This window comes from Notolepis coatsorum (assembly GCF_963971535.1).
Source record: "Notolepis coatsorum genome assembly, chromosome: 2".
NCBI classification, from domain to species: Eukaryota; Metazoa; Chordata; class Actinopteri; order Aulopiformes; family Paralepididae; genus Notolepis; species Notolepis coatsorum.
The window spans coordinates 72018638-72042577 of NC_140166.1; the positions used below are offsets into that span (position 1 = coordinate 72018638).

The 23940-nt window shown below is 40.1% G+C and overlaps 1 protein-coding gene across 1 annotated transcript in view; it reads right to left on the reverse strand.

The window, feature by feature from the left end:
- wdr76 (WD repeat domain 76) overlaps window positions 1-21993 on the reverse strand; it is a gene marked incomplete at its 3' end in the record, with an annotated part of 89876 nt that extends 67883 nt beyond the window's left edge. The window contains exons 1-12 of the mRNA XM_084308218.1: window positions 21871-21993; window positions 20721-20752; window positions 20109-20214; window positions 19933-20003; window positions 19295-19399; window positions 18273-18359; window positions 17138-17193; window positions 7763-7841; window positions 7606-7674; window positions 7149-7255; window positions 4817-4945; window positions 3535-3607 (exon numbers count right to left, since the gene is read on the reverse strand). Of these exons, the coding sequence (XP_084164344.1) occupies window positions 3535-3607; window positions 4817-4945; window positions 7149-7255; window positions 7606-7674; window positions 7763-7841; window positions 17138-17193; window positions 18273-18359; window positions 19295-19399; window positions 19933-20003; window positions 20109-20214; window positions 20721-20752; window positions 21871-21949 (993 nt within the window). The 5' untranslated portion in view covers window positions 21950-21993. The remainder of the gene's footprint in view (window positions 1-3534; window positions 3608-4816; window positions 4946-7148; window positions 7256-7605; window positions 7675-7762; window positions 7842-17137; window positions 17194-18272; window positions 18360-19294; window positions 19400-19932; window positions 20004-20108; window positions 20215-20720; window positions 20753-21870) is intronic.
- Window positions 21994-23940: the final 1947 nt, after the last annotated feature.

The following is a 23940-nucleotide window of genomic DNA, read 5'->3' on the forward strand; positions in this document are numbered from 1 at the left end:
TACAGATACTGCTACATCTAGACATGTATGACATACCAGATCTACAAATACAGTAAGTGCAGTACTGTTTGTGATACACAAAGAGTTTAAGAAAGTGAGTATACATTTGAGGGGAAATAAACTGTACATTGGAGGAGGTTGGGTAGGAAACTGTACATTGGAGGGGGTTGGGTTTAGACATTTACAGGGGCCAGTTTCGGATTCCATCCCCCAGAAACAGTCCCATGGACCCAGCCCCAAACCAGATCTCTGCGATAATAATTAATAAATAGTACAGGAGTACACCCACTGGCTTGAAGTACCTTCTGCCTCCTTGTCTCTCTGTATGAATGCTCATGGGTTCCATTCAGACATTTACCTTAACATTAAGTATTTACTGTAGTACATTAGGTCAATAAGATTCAACAAGACATTTTCACCTGACTATATCCAATGTTTACATCTGTTGTGGTATTTATCCAAATTAGCGCATACATAATTCGATTATGCAAAAAAAATGCATGTAAACAAATGATTAAAAAAAACTTGTAATACATTTTTTGTTGCAGCCTGGCCGTGTGATTTGGCATCAACCAAAATATGCCTTCAAGTCCTTAGAAATATGCATATTTTAAAATTGTATCTGACAAAAACAGAAAAAACAAAACACCAATTTGATATGTTTTGACATTTATCAGCTTTAATGTTAATTTATTTTGCATGGTATAGATGTACTGTATGTAAAATAATCAAATTTGGATGCAAGAGCTCATTTTCGGTTGGTCCTCATAAAGTCTGAAGATTTTCATGTGATCAAATGATACAGGTTTGGGTGCGCTGGTTATATTGGAAAGTCAGGACCAGACCAGTCAGATGCAGGGCAGCAGATTATTCAACCTTTCTTTCTTGATGCAGGTGGTTAGAGTGATGTCTCATACTCCATCCAGGGTCAGTGAGAAATGTCACAACTCGTAAACTTGGGAATCATGGAACTTCAGCCCAATCTCGCTTAAAATATGTAAATAAAGTACATCAATCAATCACAGGAAAAAGTTACATAATGTATGTTAGGTTATTGAAACTTGCAGAGTTTCTCACTGGTATTTACCTTTGGCCAGATGTTCCGAGTGCAACTTTCTGGTGGTAAACTCGGAAATGTCCAACCTTATGGGTTGACGAGGACTGACCAAATGCAAGCTAGAAGCAGCACTTCAAGGTGAGTAGTAATGTTTCCTTTTGTTTGTTTTATTAAATTGACAACATACATTCAAAATAGTCTATCTATTGTACAATATATATACACACATTTTCTGAAAAAGCTGAAAGTGTATGCCGATTTCTTGTTGAACATAGAATGAAAGTTGGGTGTGTGGTTTTGTATAGATGTATTTAGAAGTGTCATTCTTTTCAACAAGGACTTTCACTTCCTTTCCCAGTCTAGGCTGGAACCTGCACCTCAACCCAGCTTTGAATCACAAGGCAACATGAAAGGCAGCAGCTCTACCGATCACGCCAAATCAAATGTGCACAACAGTACTCACTCCACACTCCACAACAACCCCAGCTGGAGACTGGGCTCACCATGTGATCCTAGTCAAATGGCACCAATGTAACAGGCTTTTCCAACTCCATTAGATACTTAGGTGCTGTACCTTCTAGCACCACTTGAAGGCGACATGAGACATACAGTGGTTCGGTGGCAGGGAGGTTTCATTTACATTTTATTCCATCTGCAACGTAGTTAAAACATTAAAAGTAACCAATACTGTTCCATAGGCCCAGCGATGAAATATAAAATTATAACATTAACACTGGTGTAAAAAATAAACTCGTATTTCAGATGAGGCTCTTTCAGATGTGGTCCGCTTGTTGCTGACAGGTCCTTCACAAGTCCTGATTTCTGTATTCAAACTACCATTACAGTTAATAAATAGCACACAACGTCCAGAGTATAGGCTTTAGTGGCCAACAATGCATATCAATATCTAAAATCTTGGATGGGGGCAAATTAAAACCAACTTGGGTGGGGGGGGGATCATGCAATTGAAAACATAAAATTAATCATTAAAACATCACACAGGTCAGGGTTAGAAATTAACATTTTTTTTCAAGGGCTTTTTTTGCCCCCCCCTAATTGATTTTCGGGGGCTTTTTTTTGTATTTCGGGGGCACTGAATTTGTATGATAAACGGTAGGTGTGGGATGGTTCACAAAATGGACGGTTCGGTTCGTATCACGGTTTTCGGTTCGATATACGTTAATTTTTATTAAAAAAAAATAACACTCAAATCTAAACATGCTTCTCATTTATATATATATATATATATATATATATATATAAAAAAAGGTTTACAGTGTTTACAGCCTTAAATAATGTTTGGCACACAAAGACCGAACTGACTAAAAAATATAGGCTACATTTGTCAGAAGTATTAACTTAGTGCAAACAAACAATATGCTCAGCCAGCACTAGACTTTCCTTTCTATAATATAAACACAAAAAAACAATGTCAACCATGTTTAAATTCCCTGATTGTCAGTTCTTAATGGAAAGATTCGTTTTCTGCTTGAAATTATTATGTATCTCTACATTTATTCAGACTAACATTATTTAAATATTGAGTGCAACTGTGGTGGATTACGTAATTCGTTGAGTTGGAACTATCTATGGGTTGGCGCCGGGTCCCCACGGACATTTTAGCGTGTGGCACCTTCAGCTCCGCTAACGTTAGGAGGAGATCATAACATCAACAAGCAGCACGAAAGCGGCAATAGTCCCGGTTGGAGTTAGTAAAACACAGTTGTATGTTAGCCTTCTTGGATGTTGAATAAACGCCTATCATTGTCTTTAAACACCCCGCCTCTCAGACTCTCATTCCCTCCTCTGCTAGCTAGTGGCTACAATAACATTTCATTGACTGTATTAGCTGGGGCTAGTGCTACCATAGTTAAAACGTGCGTTGTATTGTACAAACTGCTAACGCTATGGCAAGATGTGTGTAGGCCTATGTAATGTTAATGGCTATGTTTTTAAAGTCGTAATGAAGATTGATTTAGATTGTGCTTGCCATTTGTACACAAACTGAGTAGCACCTGGCTGCAGTGCTGCTGCTGCTGCAGCCAGTGCTCACCTCTCCCGGCTCCGCCAAATGATTTTTTTTATTTGCGTGTCATCTGAACCGTACGATACAGACGCTCCATTACCGGATAAATATATATATATAATTAGTAAACTGTCGGGGGCATTATGTGCCCCCCTTAACTGATTTTTGAGGGCATTTTGTCCATTTTCAAGGGCATTATGCCCCAAGCCCCCGTTAATTTCGAACCCTGACACAGGTCCTCACACTTGGGTCTTCTGTGGGCAAAGTGTTGTCACACTACCAGAGGCAATGCGTTGTGGCTCACACTGCTAGAGGCAATGCGTTGTGGCTCACACTACCAGAGGCAATGCGTTGTGGCTCACACTACCAGAGGCAATGCGTTGTGGCTCACACTACCAGAGGCAATGCGTTGTGGCTCACACTGCCAGAGGCAATGCGTTGTGGCTCACACTGCCAGAGGCAGAGGGTAAGACGAGCAAGCTGCCAGGCCACACATGTTCTTCCCTCGCTCAATCAGGAAGTATCTGAGGGATGACAAGGACACATCAAGGACACATGATGTCTACCAGTTAATAATAGCGTACCTTGCCACCAACCAGCCCTCTAAGGCTGAGTTCTAATTATCATTAAAAAATAAGAATAAAAATGAGCTCATCATACCATTATACAGTGGCATGGGCAGCTGTCACATGTTGGTCTTAGTTCATTTGTTCATGCGTTGTTGCCTTGAACCAGTCACTTAAAAGGAACACGCCAACATTTTGGTAAATTAGCTTACCGTCTTCTCCAGAGAGAGACCAGAAGATAGATACCAGTTTCCTCTCTGTGCGTTCAGTAGAAAGCTATCTGGCTGCATGTTAGCCTAGCTTAGCACAATGAATGGAATGGACAGTGCCGGTTAGACTTCGGGAGAGGTGTTAGTTGGACAATGCCTAGGCTAACCGGCAGTCTGCTTCCATTCATTGTGCTAAGCTAATAATAATAATAAATTGTATTTATATAGCGCTTTTCTGTTTTTCTAGACACTCAAAGCGCTTGTAGGGTGGGAATTGCCTCCTTCACCACCACTGGTAGCACCCAACCTTGGGCAAGCAGGCTCAATGGCTACCATACAATGGCACCCGTCACACATCACACTACACAATGGCTGAACGGCTCAGGAGACAGGATTTGATATCAGTCAATTAAGGGGAAGGGATGATTAGGTGGCCTTGATGTCAGAGACCTGATTGGGAATTTGTCCAGGAACGTCAGGGAACCCCCTACTCTTTACGATAGGTGTCCTGGGTTCTTTAACAACCGAATTCAGTCAGTACCTCAGTTTAGCGTCTCATCCGAATGGCGGCACTCAAGTCGCAGCTGTACGGTGTCCCTATCACCGTAACAGGGGCATTGTTACTGACAAGTCCAGAGGACAGAGTGCCCCTTGCTGGACAACAACACCACCACTTTCCGACAGCAGCCTTGACCGGGGCTCGAACCGGTGATCTTCCGATCATGAGTCCGGAGCTCTACTCATGTAATGTGCAGCCAGATAGCTTTCTACTGAACGCACATAAAATAAACTGGTATCTATCATCTTGTCTCGCTCTGGAGAAGACGATAATCTAATTTCCCAAAATGTTGGCGTGTTGCTCTAATACTGGAAGTATATTTTTCAATTGATGTCAAAAGTTCCAACATGCAACAGGGTGTGAGTGAACGCAGCAGTCCATTGTTTTAATGATATTTACCCATCCATTCCCCAGGCAGCACCCCAAGAGTTCTTCACTATCCAGTACAGGGTCCCGTCTTCATCAACACCATAGCCTACAGCGAGGACCGCATGATTCACTGTGTCTGTAGTGTTCTTGCACTTAGTGCTAAAGAAACAAAGATTGGTGATTTTAGATTCTCACTTACTCACTCAATTCAGTAACTTAGTAACTCACTCATGTTTAGCCGCTCTGCACCTAGTGGCGGCTCACAGGAAATGCATTTTGTGTAAAGGGCTTTGAATGAATGACATTGGGTGTCATTCACCAACGGACTTAAGACAAAAGTTAAGAGCAAATTTCATCGTAGCTCCACTTGAGACCTCTTCGGGCCGATTTTGGGATTCACGAACGGTCCTTTCTCTGGGATTCGTTCGTAGCTAAGAGTAGGATTTAGGAGCGCTGAAGAGCAGTCGTAAGTCGGACAGACTGGTGTGCGCCGTGTTCTTAAGGTCTTTATTTGGGCGGAATCATGGTGATTGCGTTCACGTCGACTCTACAGACATTAGGGGTGGAACGGTTCACAAAATCCACGGTTCGGTTCATATCACGGTTTTGGGGTCACGGTTTTCGGTTAGGTTCGGTATACATTTTTATTTATTTTTTGCTTTTTAACACTAAAAAAATACCATACATCAGCATAAGATATATAGCCTAAAAAGAATCCAAATTTTCAGTTATTCTCAAGGACGTAGTCATGCAAAAACTGAAAGAATGAGGCAGTTTGACATCAGGCACACCATTTTGACGGTTAGAGCTAGGAGATATTTTGGTACAGCAAGAGGGGAGGCATTGCTGATTTAAACATGCTTCTCATTTATTTGGTAAAAAAAAGGTTTACAGCGGTTTGCCTTAAATAATGTTTGGCACACAAAGACGAAGAATTATAGGCTACATTTGTCAAAGTATTAACTTCGTGCAAACAAACAAAATAATTAAACCTTTCTATTTGTGTGGCCACATTATAGACAAAGGCCATCAACATAAAGTATGCATATGCTCAACCAGCACTAGACTTTCCTTTCTTTAAAATAAACACACAAAAACAATGTCAACTATGTTTAAATTCCCTGATTGTCAGTTCTTAATGGAAAGATTAGTTTTCCGCTTGAAATTAAAGTGCAGTATTTGAAATACAATGAAGGGAATATGGCTGGATTTCTTATCAAAAAGGAAAAGTGTCACTGTGTTATTTAAAATAAATAAAACATGTGTACTAAATATATATATATTTACTTTTTAATTGCATGAAACATTCTCTTATGCCGCTTTTCCACTACATGGTACCTACTCGACTCGCCTTTGTTCATTTTCCACTGCATGCAGTAAAGAGAGATACACCCTCCCTCCCCCGTGAAGTATTAGGTTTGACTTTTGAGCGTCTTGGTAGCCGTATTTGAAGTGACGTCACATGAGGAAGTCAATAGTCAACAGTAACACGGCGTTGGAACCTGGAGAAGCCTGATGCATGAAGCGATATATATAAACGAACAGCCAATAAATGTGAAGTTATCTTTGAACCTCTGTTGTCAAGCCTCGTCAATATACCCCCCCCCCCCTTATGGAACTGATGTCGTGGAGTCACTTCTCTGTGAGCGTTTCCACGGTTAGCGGCTAACGTTAGTTAGCTTAGCTTAGTTACCACCTCTCTGTCTCTGGGTGGGTGTGTGCGTGCGTGTATGTGCGTATTATTTTGCGCATCCCCTGAATCGAACAATACACACACCGTGGAGGTCGTACCGAACGGTGTACGGTTTGAATGCGTACCGTTCCACCCCTAACAGACATTCTTAGAATTAAATAATCATAATAAATACAATAATATAAAAAAAATTACGTTTTACATGTCCATGCCTCTACGATGCATCGTGATGTCCGAAAATAAATAAAAGCACTACACCAACACTGCAAATGACAGTGGATAAATAAATAAGAACTAAACCCAATCGCGTGGATATACGTAGCTATGGGTCTTTTGTGGCTGATGTTTCTCATGCCGTTGGCAACTACCTTACGTCACAGACGTGATGCTCATGGGAAATATATTGTTATCACAGAGGCAGTACCACTCGTGGCCAGTAGGCACCACAATTACACATCATCACTTTAACGGTAACATGGCATCCACAGTACAATAAGACCAAACCATCTATAAATGGCTCTAATGGTACCTCACTGACACACCATTCATGGGTGTGAGAGAAGATAAATGAGGACCCCCTTGAAAACGAGATTGTATATCTCAAGGGGTTTATCCTCGAAGTTGAAATACATGCTACAGAAATAAAAGCCACAGAGCTCCTCCTCTCACCTGGTATAAACACCTTCCTTGTAATGAACAAAATCAGCTGTGACCTCATAGCCGAAGCTCACAGGGTTGAGTCTGGCCACTGCATCAACCATCCCCTTCTCATCATACTGTTGCAGAACAAACACACGGAAAGCTCAATGAATTACAAGAATCTACTATGAAAACATTAAATGTATACAGAGGCTCCATACGTGCCATGACTTTGAAATAAAAAAAACGATATACCAGAAAAGATAGGCTTAAAGATGCATCATTAGCATTAGCATACTTCCTATTACAATACATGACTACTGACAAGAGTGTAAAAGTCATTATGAAGTCTCATTAATCTTATTTGCCATATTATTACCTTCAATGGGCATCATCTGAATTCATATATTTAAATATTGGGTGGTAAATTCCATTTTGGAATCCAACCTATCATTTATTGCTATGTTCCTATACTGGACATACTCACACTTGTTATGTTGACAACATCCTTGACAAATGCAGCTGCCAGCTCAGGCATGAAATGGCAAGTATCATCCTAAAAAGGAAGAGGGATAAAAGCCACCTCAAGAAACAATACTCTGAAACTATAAAGTATACAGTTTCACGTAGGAAAAATGACATACATGGCCTTTGTAGGGATAGTCATCTTCTGTCATCAGCCCGCCGTATTTGATGTACTCAAAAGCCTGACTGGGAAGCCCGCTGAAACAAAGCAATTCCTTTCATTATTAAAAAGGATAATTCAGGTTATTTTCAACCTAGACCCTATTTTCCTATCCCTTAACTCATTTGGGGCCAACCGCGTAATATTATGCGGTTGCCCGACAGCCACGTAATATTACGTTTTTGGTTCGTCTTTCTTTTTTTTCCCGATATTAATATCCTATTCACTGTCACAGAGCTGTATTTTGGCTGGAAAGGCATATTGGGACTCCGAAAGTGCAGTACCGGACAGATCCTGGTAGTGGCGCTGTCTCGAGAATGCAGTAACCCCTGTTGCAGACCTGGGCCCTCATTCATCAACGTGTTCTACGCACAGATCTGTGCTTACCCTGTGCGTACGATCATTTCTAAGCAAAGAGTGGGATTCATCAACTTCAACTTGAACTTGACTTCGTGCGTACATCTACGCACAGGTCAGACCTGGCGTACCTAGCTCCCAGTGGTAGAAGATCGTTACTACGCATAAGCACTCCTCAGTCCTGCATTAGTTCCAAGGCGGAAATAAGCTTCCGTGCATTAGTGTTCAACTTCTGTATGACCCGTAATTCATTATAGTTCATTGCAAAATAGCGACAGTAGTGTAATTATAACGGGCTCACACGCGAACAAGAGGTTGGCCTGCTTGTTTGGCACAGGGGGGGCAGACGCAAAACACCAACCTCCAAACGCGATTAGATATTGTTTCAAATAAAAAGCAAATGATTATGTGTGTCATGTTTCCAAATAAGATTGGTCACGAAATGCTTTCTACTTCAATTTGTTGGTTAGAATAGATGACCTCCGTTGAAACTTCACTGAGACTAACAGTCTATTTGTGAGCTCCCGCACAGATGTGATGATAATAATAATAATAATAGTAATAATAATAATAGCTTCATTTTATATAGCGCCTTTCAAGAGACCCAAGGTCGCTTTACATAGATAGGGGGGGGGGGGGGAATAACAAAGTAACAAACATAGTGGACAGACACACAACATATATATATGATGATGGAATTCATTCAAGATCCTCTCCACCCTCGGGTACGTCTTTGCCACCGCGGCACGGTCCATCGTGATATTGGAGATGGATCGACCAATAGACTGTTACTGTAGCTGTCAAAGCTCCATCACAAATGCAGTTATGTGAATAGAAAGGGATTCCACTCAGTCAATGTTGCGATGCGCATTTGCCTGATACATGTTATTGCTGGATGCCGGGAGGAAGGCGATGCTGAATGTTTTCAATTCATTAAATGAAACGGATACTTTTTGCAAGGGTTTACTGACTTGTCATACAAATGATCAACCAACTACATACTGTAACTTTTCAGTGCACGTTCTTATTTACATTGTGACAACAGCCGTGTGAGTTCCCGCAGTGACCCGCACACAGACATGATGGAATTCAAGTTCATGTATTGAAAGGCAGGCTATCATACATGCAGTGAGATTCATTGTTCTTGTATATGCTCTCGTATTATATTGTTTATATAGGCTACCCAATACTGACATCAAAATAGATTGTAGTATGCCTCTAGAAATCATATGCAGCAGGTAGAAGATTGACGGGAGATCCATCGCGATTTGGAATCAAATTGAGGAGAACTTTAATCCCTGGGGTATTAATCAAACAACACGGGAAAAGGCAGTCATATTCCAGCGCGGTCTTTATTAGCCGACAACAAAATAGATGCATCTAAAAATCATATAGCCAATCGAACACAACTAATAAAGGCATTCATATTACAGCACGGTTATAATGACACACAACCAACGCCAAACAGTGGTCAACGAACGGTCTTTATTAGTATTTTGAGCTGTCCAGGCAGAATTGCAGCAATGGTCTTAGGGAGCCGTTGATATCTGACATCACCGTTTACGAGTCCGCCTTTTATTTATCCCACAATACGCGATAGTGACTTCTTGGTTCGACAGCAGTGAACAATCTTCGAGGAGTTTCTCAGGGTTCCGCTCGGGTCCGTCCATTATTTCACATCCCATGGGGGGTGTTTCCTCATTTTCATGACCATATATGGATAATCATGCACGAGCATTGACGGTAGAACAAAGTGGTATTCATCAACACGGAGGACCATAGAGCCTGCGTACGCACGTGTGATGAATGCCGACTTCCCTGTGCGTACGCTAGTTCTACATTCCGTGCTTACGTGTGGAAGTAGGTCAAGTTCTACGTCCACGTTGATGAATGAGGGCCCTGGTGTCACACTGTTTACGCTCCGGGCGGACTTTTCTGTTAGTCTGAAGCGAGGGCTTCACTCGATCGCATGGAATACTTCTTGGGATGCCGAATTCATTATGCAGTAAAGGGTTATAGCATGGGCCAATGTGGCGATCAAATAATTGGAAAATTCTTTTTGGAATCCAACCGGCCAAAGGTAAGAGCAATTTGACGTCAATTTCAGCTTGATCGTGCAAGGATTTAATAGCCATCCCCCAGATCAGCCTATGTTGTGGTTATAACGAATGCCGTTATTGGCAATCAATTAATCAGAAACGCCCCCCCCCCCCCCCCCTTTCATGCATTCATGATGGAACATAATACCGATCATATGCATTTGGATTTTTAACAGTGTCGTGTGTAGGGACGAAACGCCAATGGATTTAACGTTATTAGCTTAGCTCCTTATAAATAGCCTTGCAGGAATTATCCCAGATCATTCCGATATAACACTCATATTCACCACGGTATAAAACGGGAACGTATTGATGAAAATAATATTTCTTTTATGCATCTTGAATGGAAGGTTCTTACTGTCAATTGACAATGATATTGGATACATAGCTATAATATAAAATATAGATTTAGCTCTACAAACAACGTGACGCACAGTGAAAAGTTGTAATGGAAAGCTGGCCTAACTACAGCGGGCCCAGTCTAATAGCTGGCACTGATTGAGTTAAGCATCAGACTGATTGATTCCGACCATGATCTGTGTCACTGATGTTGAGTGTGCGGTCTTGTTCTCCCTGCTCCAGGTCATTCCATGGGGACAAACCACACAATGGACAAAGAACATCCTCAAAAATACCAGATGGCTATGTTCTTACTCTATACTCAAATGTCAAGTTAGACCGCGCTCTCAAGATACGACACTGGGTGCTGAAATCCCATTAAGTATTATATAAAAGAAGCAGTGAAGCCAGACCAGCACTCAGGTTCAAAATTTAATGGCAGCCTGAAACAAACATGTTTCGGAAATATGTATTCCTTCTTCAGTGTTATAGCTTGCAATGGACTTGCAGTCAAGATAATGGTTATATACACACAGGTGGTTAATTGGCAGGAAATTACATCACAGCGCAGGTGTGCCTGAGTCTATTGGTCCTCAATGACAAAAGAAAAGACCTATCAAAATAGAGTCTGTTAGTAAATACAAATTATACAAATATACCATGTATAAAAGACATATAAAAAGGCATAAAAAACACAAAAGCAAAAGCAAAAATTGCATTACATTACCCTACCAGAAACTTGCTATGTAACATGCCCGTAGTTTATAGGGCTAATTTAGCCCCTATACTTTTTTCTTTTAAGCATCAAAGGATAAACATACCTCTTGCAGGAAACAACCACTTGGATTAAACCATATAGATAAAAGGTACTTAAAGGAAACAGGTTAAAACGTTCTCTTCATTCATTCCTCTAGGTTCTATGCAATCAAACAGGTGGATATAATAACATTCCCGTTGTAACAGTAACTTATGTCTGTCTCCCCCTCTCGCGGGCCTGTTGACTAACTCAAGTCCCATGTATCTGAGATCGTTAACGGTATGTTTACACCTGGAAAAGTGTCTAGCTACTGACGACTTTATATCTGAATTTCTCACTGAACACTTATGTTCACTGATTCTTGTTTTAAAGGCTCTGGTTGTCTTCCCCACATAAGAAAAATCACACGGGCATTTTAGTAGATACACAAGATTGGCTGAATTACACGTGATACGCCCTTTAACAGGTATTTTTTTGTTCGTTTTCGGGTGCGTGTAAAATTTCTCTTTGATCATGCCTTGACACTGTACACAGGCTTGACATGGAACATTTCCATCAGGGATATTAGACAAAAAATTTGTAGGTTTCCTTACGGGCAAGTCGGTTTTAACTAATAGGTTGGATAAATTCGCTTGTCTTTTATAAAAGTAATTAGGCGAATGTTGAAACGCTGTCCCTATTATTGGATCCGACTGTAGAATATGCCAATATTTATTGACAATGCTCCGTATCGCCTTTCGTAATGGGGCTAAAAGTGGACACGAAAGATACTTTGTCTGTGTTTTCTTTTTTCTTTTTGGGGATAAACAACGAGGCCCTATCAATCAGCTTGGTTTTATTCAGGGCTTTACGTGTCAAATCGACACACCAGTCTGGTACATCGTCTGATCTTGAAGCCTTCCTTGAGTACTTGAACACCTGCAGAGAAACTATAAAGTTTACATTAAAGTCTGATATACATACTTTACCTTTCCTAGATGTTTTGATCAAGAAAGCCCCGGATGGTATTTCTTTACATACAGAGGTCTTCAAAAAGGAGACGGACCGTAACTCATTCTTACATTATTCCAGTTACCACACTCCTGCCTTGAAAAATAGTCTACCTTTCAGCCAAATACTCCGTTATAGGAGAATTTGCGACACTGAAGATAGATTTACTGCACAAGCAGAAGTTCTAAGAAGCAGTTTTCATGACAGAGGCTATAGTGTCGATTTGACACGTAAAGCCCTGAATAAAACCAAGCTGATTGATAGGGCCTCGTTGTTTATCCCCAAAAAGAAAAAAGAAAACACAGACAAAGTATCTTTCGTGTCCACTTTTAGCCCCATTACGAAAGGCATACGGAGCATTGTCAATAAATATTGGCATATTCTACAGTCGGATCCAATAATAGGGACAGCGTTTCAACATTCGCCTAATTACTTTTATAAAAGACAAGCGAATTTATCCAACCTATTAGTTAAAACCGACTTGCCCGTAAGGAAACCTACACATTTTTTGTCTAATATCCCTGATGGAAATTTTCCATGTCAAGCCTGTGTACAGTGTCAAGGCATGATCAAAGAGAAATTTTACACGCACCCGAAAACGAACAAAAAAATACCTGTTAAAGGGCGTATCACGTGTAATTCAGCCAATCTTGTGTATCTACTAAAATGCCCGTGTGATTTTTCTTATGTGGGGAAGACAACCAGAGCCTTTAAAACAAGAATCAGTGAACATAAGTGTTCAGTGAGAAATTCAGATATAAAGTCGTCAGTAGCTAGACACTTTTCCAGGTGTAAACATACCGTTAACGATCTCAGATACATGGGACTTGAGTTAGTCAACAGGCCCGCGAGAGGGGGAGACAGACATAAGTTACTGTTACAACGGGAATGTTATTATATCCACCTGTTTGATTGCATAGAACCTAGAGGAATGAATGAAGAGAACGTTTTAACCTGTTTCCTTTAAGTACCTTTTATCTATATGGTTTAATCCAAGTGGTTGTTTCCTGCAAGAGGTATGTTTATCCTTTGATGCTTAAAAGAAAAAAGAAAAAAGAAAAAAGTATAGGGGCTAAATTAGCCCTATAAACTACGGGCATGTTACATAGCAAGTTTCTGGTAGGGTAATGTAATGCAATTTTTGCTTTTGCTTTTGTGTTTTTTATGCCTTTTTATATGTCTTTTATACATGGTATATTTGTATAATTTGTATTTACTAACAGACTCTATTTTGATAGGTCTTTTCTTTTGTCATTGAGGACCAATAGACTCAGGCACACCTGCGCTGTGATGTCATTTCCTGCCAATTAACCACCTGTGTGTATATAACCATTATCTTGACTGCAAGTCCATTGCAAGCTATAACACTGAAGAAGGAATACATATTTCCGAAACATGTTTGTTTCAGGCTGCCATTAAATTTTGAACCTGAGAGTGCTGGTCTGGCTTCACTGCTTCTTTTATATATCTTACTCTATACTCACAATGAGACATAGCTTTTCCGCTTAATTGGCTGATACCAATCCCTGTCTCCTGAGCCGTTCAGCCATTGTGTAGTGTGATGTGTGCCTGGTGCAGCCATTGAGCCTGCATAGCCCAAGGTTGGGTGCTACCAGTAGTGGTGAAGGAGGCAATTTCCACCCTACATTGTGGGGAGCGCTTTGAGTGTCTAGAAAAGCGCTATATAAATGTAATGAATTATTATTATTAGCTGCCACTAGCAGCTCTATAACTCACTCGGTTGGTTGATCCACAAAAGTGCCCCCACCTCGTTTTCAATGCATATCCATGACCTTATTAAAGGACCATTCCACCAAATAAATTATGATTAATAGTGATTATATTTTGGCCATAATCTCACACATCCCAAAACTACAAACGGTCTTCTACCAATTAAATTATGTCTGCAGTTATTGGGTTAAAGAGATGGAATGTGTGATGTCATTATGATACATTTTAAATAAAGGTCAGAGAAATGTATGAAAATGAAAAAAAAACATATCAAGCCCTTTTTATGTGGCTTTCTAGGAACTGTTAATCACTCATTAAGGCAATGATACTCAACTTGGGACCTGCGGCGTCATTTATCATATCACTTAACATTTCCAAAACCATTATTTGAACCCTCTGAAGATGAGAGTTTCGCCGTCTTTCAGAGACTCTCGCAAGCTCAGTTTTAAGGCTAGAGCGAAGCTACAGTATAGGTATCATATAAAACCAGAGACAGACCAGAGGAATCCAGACATACCAGCCATTTCATGCTAAGTTATTGGAAAAAGTATGAATTTTGCTAAGAAAAGGAGGAAAGAATCGATAAGCCCAAGTACAATGTGGTATCCCGTGACTGCTCACTTTAAGATAATTAAATGTAAGTGGGCTCATTGGCACCATGAGACGTTTTCAGCTACAACCCTATCTATTCCAGCCTGGAATTTAATACTTCCTGTATTATGTGACATCACACAATTTGTACAAATCATTTTGTAGGAGTTTTGTGTGAGATCATGGGCATCATAAATCAGCTTTTTTTTTGGGGGTAGAGTGTTCCTTTAATTAACCAACTATTAGAAATGTGAGAACTGAGAAGAGGAAATATGAAAGTCTTGGGTCAATGCACAATGCCAACAAAAGCTTGTTTTCCATAACTGATACAGTATAACAGGCATGGATCACTACATTTGATTTGATTTGATGTTTTTTATTTTCGTGTCTTACATACTACAGGTGTATGACCAGCCCGCGTGAATACTTTCGGCAGCCAACATGCCCTTCCGCGTTGCTCTGATTGGCCGAGCGCGCGCATGCGCATGAACCGCGACAAGCTCCTCATCCAGGCAGGAATACTAAACTCCCCTTAACGCAATTTATACAAATGGAAGTATTGATTACGCCATAACGAATCATTAAAAAAATATACCGTTAACTGGAATATGTTGTTTCTTTACACATATGTTGGATTATGTAATTGGTTTGTCATGACAAACCAATAAAAAAAAAATCACGAATTAACCGGTGGCTACAACACACAGTAACTACATGCATAATTGTTTACAATGAACGGTGGGGCTAATCTAATTGACATCCAAGGACAACGATGTAAATAAGTCATTGCGCCTTTTCGTTCCCATCCTTGACAAAAGCAAATATGTGATGTAATGATCTGTATATGTTTTGTTGTCTAAAATAAATACCATACATGTAGTTACTGTGTGTTGTTGTAGCCACCGGTTAATTCGCGATTTTTTATTGGTTTGTCATGACAAACCAATTACATAATCCAACATATGTGTAAAGAAACAACATATTCCAGTCAACGGTATATTTCTTTTAATGGATTCGTTACGGCGTAATCAATACTTCCATGCGTATAAATTGCGTTAAGCGGAGTTTAGTATTCCTGCCTGGCTGAGGAGCGAGTCGCGGCTCATGCGCATGTGCATGCGCGCGGCCAATCAGAGCAACGCGGAAGGGCATGTTGGCTGCCGAAAGTATTCACGCGACCAGCCCATATGGGCTTACAAGACACATAACAATAAGTATATAATAATATACTTGACCAATTACTTGACAAATGACATATAGACCAAGATGGCCACAAGAATAAGAAAATACAAGAAAATACAATAAAACGTAATATAACACAAGCTGTACGCAATGTAAATAAACAAAGAAACAAGTGAGTGTGAGCATGCCATTGGACATATCTGGGACATGAGGGCTTTTAACTCATTCTGCGCCATCGCTTAATTAGCTAGAGGGCGCTAGTACGCCACCGCTTTAATCAATGGGGGGACTGCGAGATTTGCGAGTGCTTAAAATATATCTTAAATTATAGCTATGGGTCTAATACACCCGTCGATTATCAGTGAGTTGCTTCCAGTCAACATGTACAAAACGTATTGTTTTTTCATCGGTACATTTCCGTTTTATACCGTTATGAATAAGAGTATAGTCTAGCCTGAAATCAACGCTAGATCCTCATTATTATCCTTCCTCGTGCAAGAATGAAAAGAGCCCAGGACCGCGGGGCTCCCCCCCCCCTCCTGCCACCAACGGCACACAGCCACACACACACACACACACAGCGTCGATCGAGGTAGAAATAAATATCAGATCAACGATCAAATTTATATATAGTGTTCTTACATTGTATCTGATGTAATGCAAAAGAAATAATCCAATTATCTGATCGCCATTCCAAATACTGCTCGTGGAGGTCCGTACCACATTACCGACCGTTACATATGGGCGGGCGGGCGGGGTTACATGTCCATGCCATCTTTGTATAGACCTACCTCGCCTGAGTATTTAAACCCAGCCTGCACGGCTAGGATCGTCCCAGAAAATAAACTACACCATTCCCAATGGGGTGCAATACCAGCTGGAAGGCGTAGGTGGCGGTATTTGCTCTTTTGCGAGCTCAGACCCATTCCCAACGATAACATCAGGCTGGATGGATGAAAATGAATGGATATCGCTAATAAAATAAATAACGATTAAAACCTGACTCATCGTGACTGGCGCTGAATGAGTTAAGGACAATCTTCGACTCTAGTGGTTGTCCCAAGAAATGGAATTGTAGCCAGGAGAGTTCACACAGCTCACAAGTGGCCCCATTGATGACATTTTGGTCTGAATCCATTTAGTATAATGCCACATGTTAGAAAAATATGTTCTAAGTTGACAATAACTAGAAATACCATTTGAGCAATCAGGTCAGCATTCAGTCAACAATGATTGGAGGTTTATGCAAGGATGATAATGGCATTGTGATTTCATTAGTGTCACTAACCCCATGCATCCATGGTTATTGAAGTTCTGGGCACAGTCTATGAGTTGCTGTTCAGACTGAAACAGAGATTAACAAAACTATATGTAATTCAAAGCAAAACAAAACACAATGTTACAGCTAGAGGTGCATCGAGTACCAGGACCAGTACCCAGCATCCAGATCCCAGGCTAAACTACTCACATTATGTATCGATTAATGTCACAGATACTAAGAACTGAGTACTAACACAATGCTATCTAATGACAATGAAAGGAGTATCTATGGGTTAAATTAGAAGGTTAATTGGGAGGTTGGTATTTGGTTAGATTCAAACATAAAACTGTGTTTGTAGACAGAATGTCAACACAATTTCTCTACAGAATAAAGTAGCTGTTGAACATTTTCAATATCAAGTAGAGCACTCAAATCGGTACTCTGTATCAGCGAGTGCTCCAAATGAAGTACTTTTACTTGGTCAGCAAAAAGTGGTATCGGTGGACCTCTAGTTACAGTACTCTCTCTACAAATACTTATAAGGGTATTGCAAACAACTTCTGTGAGCCAACATGTACATGTAAATTATTTGACTGGATGAAATTGTAACAAGCTATTACAGAGAGGTTGTATTTGTTCCTGATTAAATGAAGCTTATGAGCCTTGACATTAGTATTAAAGAGAGTTCTAATTTTGGAACTCTAGCCCTATTTCTGAATGACCAATGATGATGTTGATCAGTGGAGTCCTTTCTCAACACAATCCATGTTGATGTTCATCATACTAGCTCTGGATAGTTAGCTACAAACCAATGCAAAGTCAAGCTCCTGTGTGTACAAGCTGAGTGAGGCTCACTGAAATGTACTTTGTGGGTTACTGTGGAGTAAATTTCAGTGAGCCTCAGTCAGCTTGTACAGACAGGAGCTTGACCCCATTGACTTTGCATTAGTTTGTGGCCAACAATCTGGAGCTAGACTAGTATGAGGAACAGCATGGATCAGGCCTCTACTGATCAAGATCACCTTTGATATGTAAGAAATAAAGCTAGGTGTCCATGAATCAGAACTATCCTTTTGAACATTATGTTGCCGACACATCTCTTACCAGAAGCAGTAGTTTCCCAGTAGCAATATGAACATTATGTTGCCGACGCATCTCTTACCAGAAGCAGTAGTTTCCCAGTAGCAATAGCAGTGACAGACTCCAGACAGCCGGTGGTGGAGAAGGTCCAGCAGCTTCCACAGTGACCCTCAGGAGCCAAACAGAACACACACTCAACAGATGTCATCTATAACATAGCTGTGTTCAAATAGTGACAAAAAAAAACATATATAAAAAAGAAAAAGTATTTAAAAAAGAAATAAAACATAAATAAATGTGTATACGTTTTGTACATAAAACTATGAAACGTTTGTAACCTTTGCTAAATGATTTACTGAATTATGTTTATTTTTTTAATTACATTTTTTTGTGTAAATAGTGTAATGTAATGTAAATAGTGTAATGTAATGTAAAAAGGGTAGGCAATTATAAGCCTCGGCTTCAGCCTACACTTTTTCGGTCATTTTATTTTTTCGTTTTTTTGGAAGTTCTACTACTATGCTTTGTAAAAAAAGAAAAAAAAAGAAAAATACAGAAATAAAACAATTTATTCATTCATGTAACAAACCCCTTCTGCTCTGACCAAGAGAGATATTCGTTTTACTAAGGCACCCCCCTACATTATTCTGCACATAGGCTGTGCATAATCACTTGATGTGATACCCAGTGGTGCAGTGGCAAATTGACAGTAGGTCAAACGCTCCACGCGCGTGCGCGCGCATGCACAGTTTTTTTTGGCTGCTCTCGTCCTGCAGCTGGATACTATTGCCTCACAGCGCGGCCGTCAGCGCGCGGCCCAGAGAGCGCCGCTGGCTCTGCAGCTGCATGCTTCTCCGGGAGTCCGGTTGGATAATGCCATGTAAAAAGCGATTGCGCGTACTTCAGCCTCAGTGACCGAGGTATAACGCCGTTATACCGAGTTATACCAGCACTGCACCGCTGGTGATACCTCACTTATTATTAACCTAAACAATGTTTGCACATGTGTGCAAATGTGCAATACTTCACATTGAATTCCACCAATGACCCCTAGGGGCCACTAGTAGATCCCACTATATTATAGGGACCATTAAGATCGGGTACCTGGTTCTTGACTGGAGACACAAAGTCTCCCCTCTGTCTCCAGTCCACAGACTCTGGGTAAGGCCCACTGCTGTTGTCATGGCTCCCTCTAGTGGCTGAGCAGTTCTATGGAAGATGATGATGAGCACAGGATTTGAGTGAAATGTATTTTCATGAATAATAATTCAAAATCGAAGTAACTGTAAAGAGAGGCCAAATACATCTGTTGTGTATGTCCATTTTATATCTATTTTCATCATGTCATGAGGGCTGTCCATTTTGAGGACGTGTCAGATGTTTATGTGTTTTGATATAGACAGAAAGTTCAGCCTAGTTTAACTTTTTGTAACAGCTATGTACGTGACATATTTTGTCACCATCTGTTTAGTCAATAGCTTAGCTAGAGAAAGCAGATGGTGGTTATACATGTGATACAAAGTGAGCCCCAGAGTCAAAAACCTATTCAAATGTTTCCTGACAGCGCTATGTTAAGGCAACAATGCTGATGCAACTCAAAGTTGCCCTGCGTGTCACAGTCTGTCGCGGTAACATGAGCAATGTTGTCGTCAGGTTCTAAAATTCCAAAACAGTCAATGGACAGCAAATCTCTAAAGCCGCTTTCAGTCTGTTTTGTGAGGAATGGTGAATCTGGACTCTACCTGGGGCTCCGCCAAGAGGAAGGACTTCCTGAATTCTTCAAACGTTATGTCTGAGAACTGGTTGAGTCCCACTAAGAGAAAATAGACAGTTAAAGGACCATACATTTTTATTATTATTAAATTAATGCATTATTACTTCCACTGCTACAGGACCCCAGTTATTTTGAAGTATGTACTTGTGAAAGAGTGCCTCCCAGCATTATGACGGTTGATCCTTCTCTTATTCTCAGTGAAAATCTGCAGCCGGTGGAAATACGCCTCAATGCTGTAGGCTCTATCGTACTGCACATAAGAAAGACAGGCATGAAATAAACAAGACAACATTTTTAGAACCATTTGGTCATATTTGGTGAAATTCCCTTTATATCCCAACAGCTACCAATAAATCAAATGCACAGAGAAATAATTCTGGCCTATGTGACTGGTTTGTACTAGTAATAGGGTTCTTGAATCTTTAGTGTTGTGGTTTGTACTAGTAATAGGGTTCTTTAGTGTTGTGGTTTGTACTAGTAATAGGGTTCCTTAGTGCTATGGTTTGTACTAGTAATAGGGTTCCTTAGTGCTATGGTTTATACTAGTAATATGGGTCTTTAGTACTAGTGTTTGTACTAGTAATACTAGGGTTCTTTAGTGCTAGTGTTTGTACTAGTAATAGGGTTCCTTAGTGCTATGGTTTATACTAGTAATATGGTTCTTTAGTACTAGTGTTTGTACTAGTAATACTAGGGTTCTTTAGTGCTAGTACTAGTAATAGGGTTCTTTGGTGCTAGAGCTTGTACTAGACCTACCTGAGACATCCATTCTTTGAACTGATATTCTTCTAATAAGACACAGAAGGAAACAGTTAGTTCCGCATAGATTAAACATTTCTGACCACTGCACGTAGCCCACCATAATATTATCAGATAGGACCACCACAAACAAAAAGCACAAATCGGCAATAGCTGAGACCTTGCATGCAATCACACACTACGTCAAATGTATATACTCTCTTTTCTGGACTCTTTTTGTATCACAAACAGTACTGTATTTTTATCTGGTATCATAAATGTATAGATGTAGCAGTACTGTCTATCTGTATGTTGTGTATTGATTGATTGATTGAAAACTTTATTAACAGATTGCAGAATGGGTACAGTACAGTACAGCTCAATACATACAATTGTTAAGGGGATGCAGACCAGAGAAAGACTTTCGTCTTGTTTACATCAGGGTCCCCCATTTTCAATTCATCATAACATGACATAGACAGATTTGTATGTCATATGTTATGATGAATTGAAAATGGGGGACCCTGATGTAAACAAGACGAAAGTCTTTCTCTGGTCTGCATCCCCTTACTGTACTGTACCCATTCTGCAATCTGTTAATAAAGTTTTCAATCAATCACACACACATTTAACTTCTATGCTAAATGTCAGCCCCCAGTACGAAAACTGGTACCGCCAGAGGGTGTTCGTGTAAAAACCTTGCAGATAATCATTAACTTGATCTGCATTTCAATTATTCGCCTACCATTCTGAACCACCGGGTCGTCATCGTTGTATTTGTAATTGTTGTTATTTTAACCCACGGTCGTGTGCCAAATTACATGTTAATTCACGTTATTTGGAAGAATCTACCCCATTATGGCGTTCATTGACCTAGTCTGCTTAATCGGTTTATCAATCATAAATTACCCTAACCTAAGGATTAATAAACACACGTGTGCAATAAACGTACTTCCTTTAAAAAATGAAGTTAAAAGTAACATTTCAGAGCCGCAAGGCGCAGCGTCTTTGTCCCAATTTGCATAAACAAACTTTAGAGTTCAGCACATGATTTGTTGCTCTGATTTGATTTGCTGCCGTTATTAGATTAACTTGACTATTTAAAAGCAACATGATGTCGACATCAGCAACTAAACGTAGCCCACTCTTAAGAGTGTTTTAGACTTACCTTCAAGTGAAATTAACGGTGTTAAATGAACTAAGTGAAGAAAGGCAATTAAATAGGTAAGGATATTGCAGCGCCCCATACTTCCGCATGTGTGTCACGTGACCGCCTGCCTGTCAGTTTGCCATGCATGTGTGTGTGTGTGAGGGCTGCTGCTTATACAGTACCAGACCTGAGTCAGCTGCCCAGTGCATGATATTACACCACGTGCATTAAGCTGTACACAAGCTGTAACATGTTCTGCATAGCTAGAATATTTTGAATAGCATAAGATATCGAATCTCATTGATAAAAAAAAAAGTATTATTAGTAGGCCTAGCCTAGGCCTATATAAGAATATGATAGGCTATTGCATCAATCAGCTGCAATATGGGAAAATGTGCAGACCATTGTTAATTTAGTGTAGTCCTATCATGTGTTCATTTCCTTCTATGTCTCGCATTGTACACCAAATTACCTTTTAATGGCACTTTGCTGTACAGTAAAGTTAGTCATACGAAATCCTTTGTGTCCCTCCCTATACATATCTCAGATTTCTTCGGACAGACCCCTGCCAATCTATCAATAGGCTCGTTTTAGAGAAAACTAAATGAACATTGTACTATTCGACAACGATCTTGGACAGCTCAATCAATATCTATTGACTATCTAAGGTTGATAAGGGTGGTCTGGGTCTCCCTATTGATACTGTATCATTATAGAATGACACCTGGTGATGGACATATATCACCTGTACTACTATTATTTATTATTTATATACATATAGAACTGCTCCGCATGGATTTTTTGATATATCATGCTTTAAGTACTGTAGTTTTAATGTAGTTGGTGTTTTTTTTTATATAGTGGTCTTTTTACTGTAGTTTTAACAAAGCTGCAGTGTTTGTTTTATAGTGGTGAGTGTCTATAGAAGCTCATCATCATCCTCTTCATTTTACGTCCCTATTTTTCCCACTACAGTGAGGTTGGACGGGGCGATGACTCCACGGTGCCACCATGGGCACGGTTTTGTGCCATGTCTTCATGTATCTCCAGTCGATCCCTCATATCATTTCCCACACATCCCCTCTCCACGTCTGCTTCGGTCTCCCTGCGGGAAGTTCCACATCCCAGTTGATAAGGTGGGTCTGGGTCGTCTCCCTATTGAGTATTGATACTGTATCATTATGCATTCTGTCTTATAGGCATATAGCTCAATGGACATTATCACCTGAGAGGGCCCTCCCTCCCTGGTATCATATTGAGTCCAGTTTATTTTCTCCGCTTACTTCACTTGATGCTTTGTCTACGAAATTAACTTCTGAACTACAAACTCACCCCATTATAGCCAATATTTATAATATATGGAAGAAGATTTCCTGAACCTTTAATGTAAATGTGTATCTTAACGTCTGAATCCTGTATTTGGAAGAACCCCAAACTATGCATTGGCAAATCCTCCTTCTTATGGAAGGACTGAGTAAATAAAGGAATTATTATTAAACTATAGCAGACGTATACCAGGGACATAATATTAAGTCATTTGAGAAACTGGTTCAAGAATATAATCTCTCCAGAAGTTGCTTCTGGCAATATTTACAATTTAGACATATGCTGACTCATACTATATATGTAGAAGTGGAGTCTCACCCCAACAGTCAGAGATCTTATCCATCATATCTCGTAATGGGTGCAGGACGTGAAGCCTCTATGTACTACTCAATGGTATTTCAGCAGACAGTCAACATGTCTAATGCTCTGAAACTAACTTGGGAAAAGGACCTAAAACACTTCTATTACAGACAAATAATGGGAATCTATATGTAAAAAAAACAACACTAAGAAGATCTCTAGAGACATCAAGATTAGACTTGTACATTTTAAGATAATTAATCGCTATTACTGGACAACTCCATCAAATTTTTTTTTACTCAAGCTTAATGACTACGCTGACTGCTGGAAATGCCATAGTGCTGAAGGAACACTGGTTCAGTGGTTCATTTACTTTGGGAATGTCCCTTAATCCGCAACTATTGGTATAAGATACATCAATGTTTAAAAAAGATTACAGTGTCAATTATGAGTTCTGCCCGA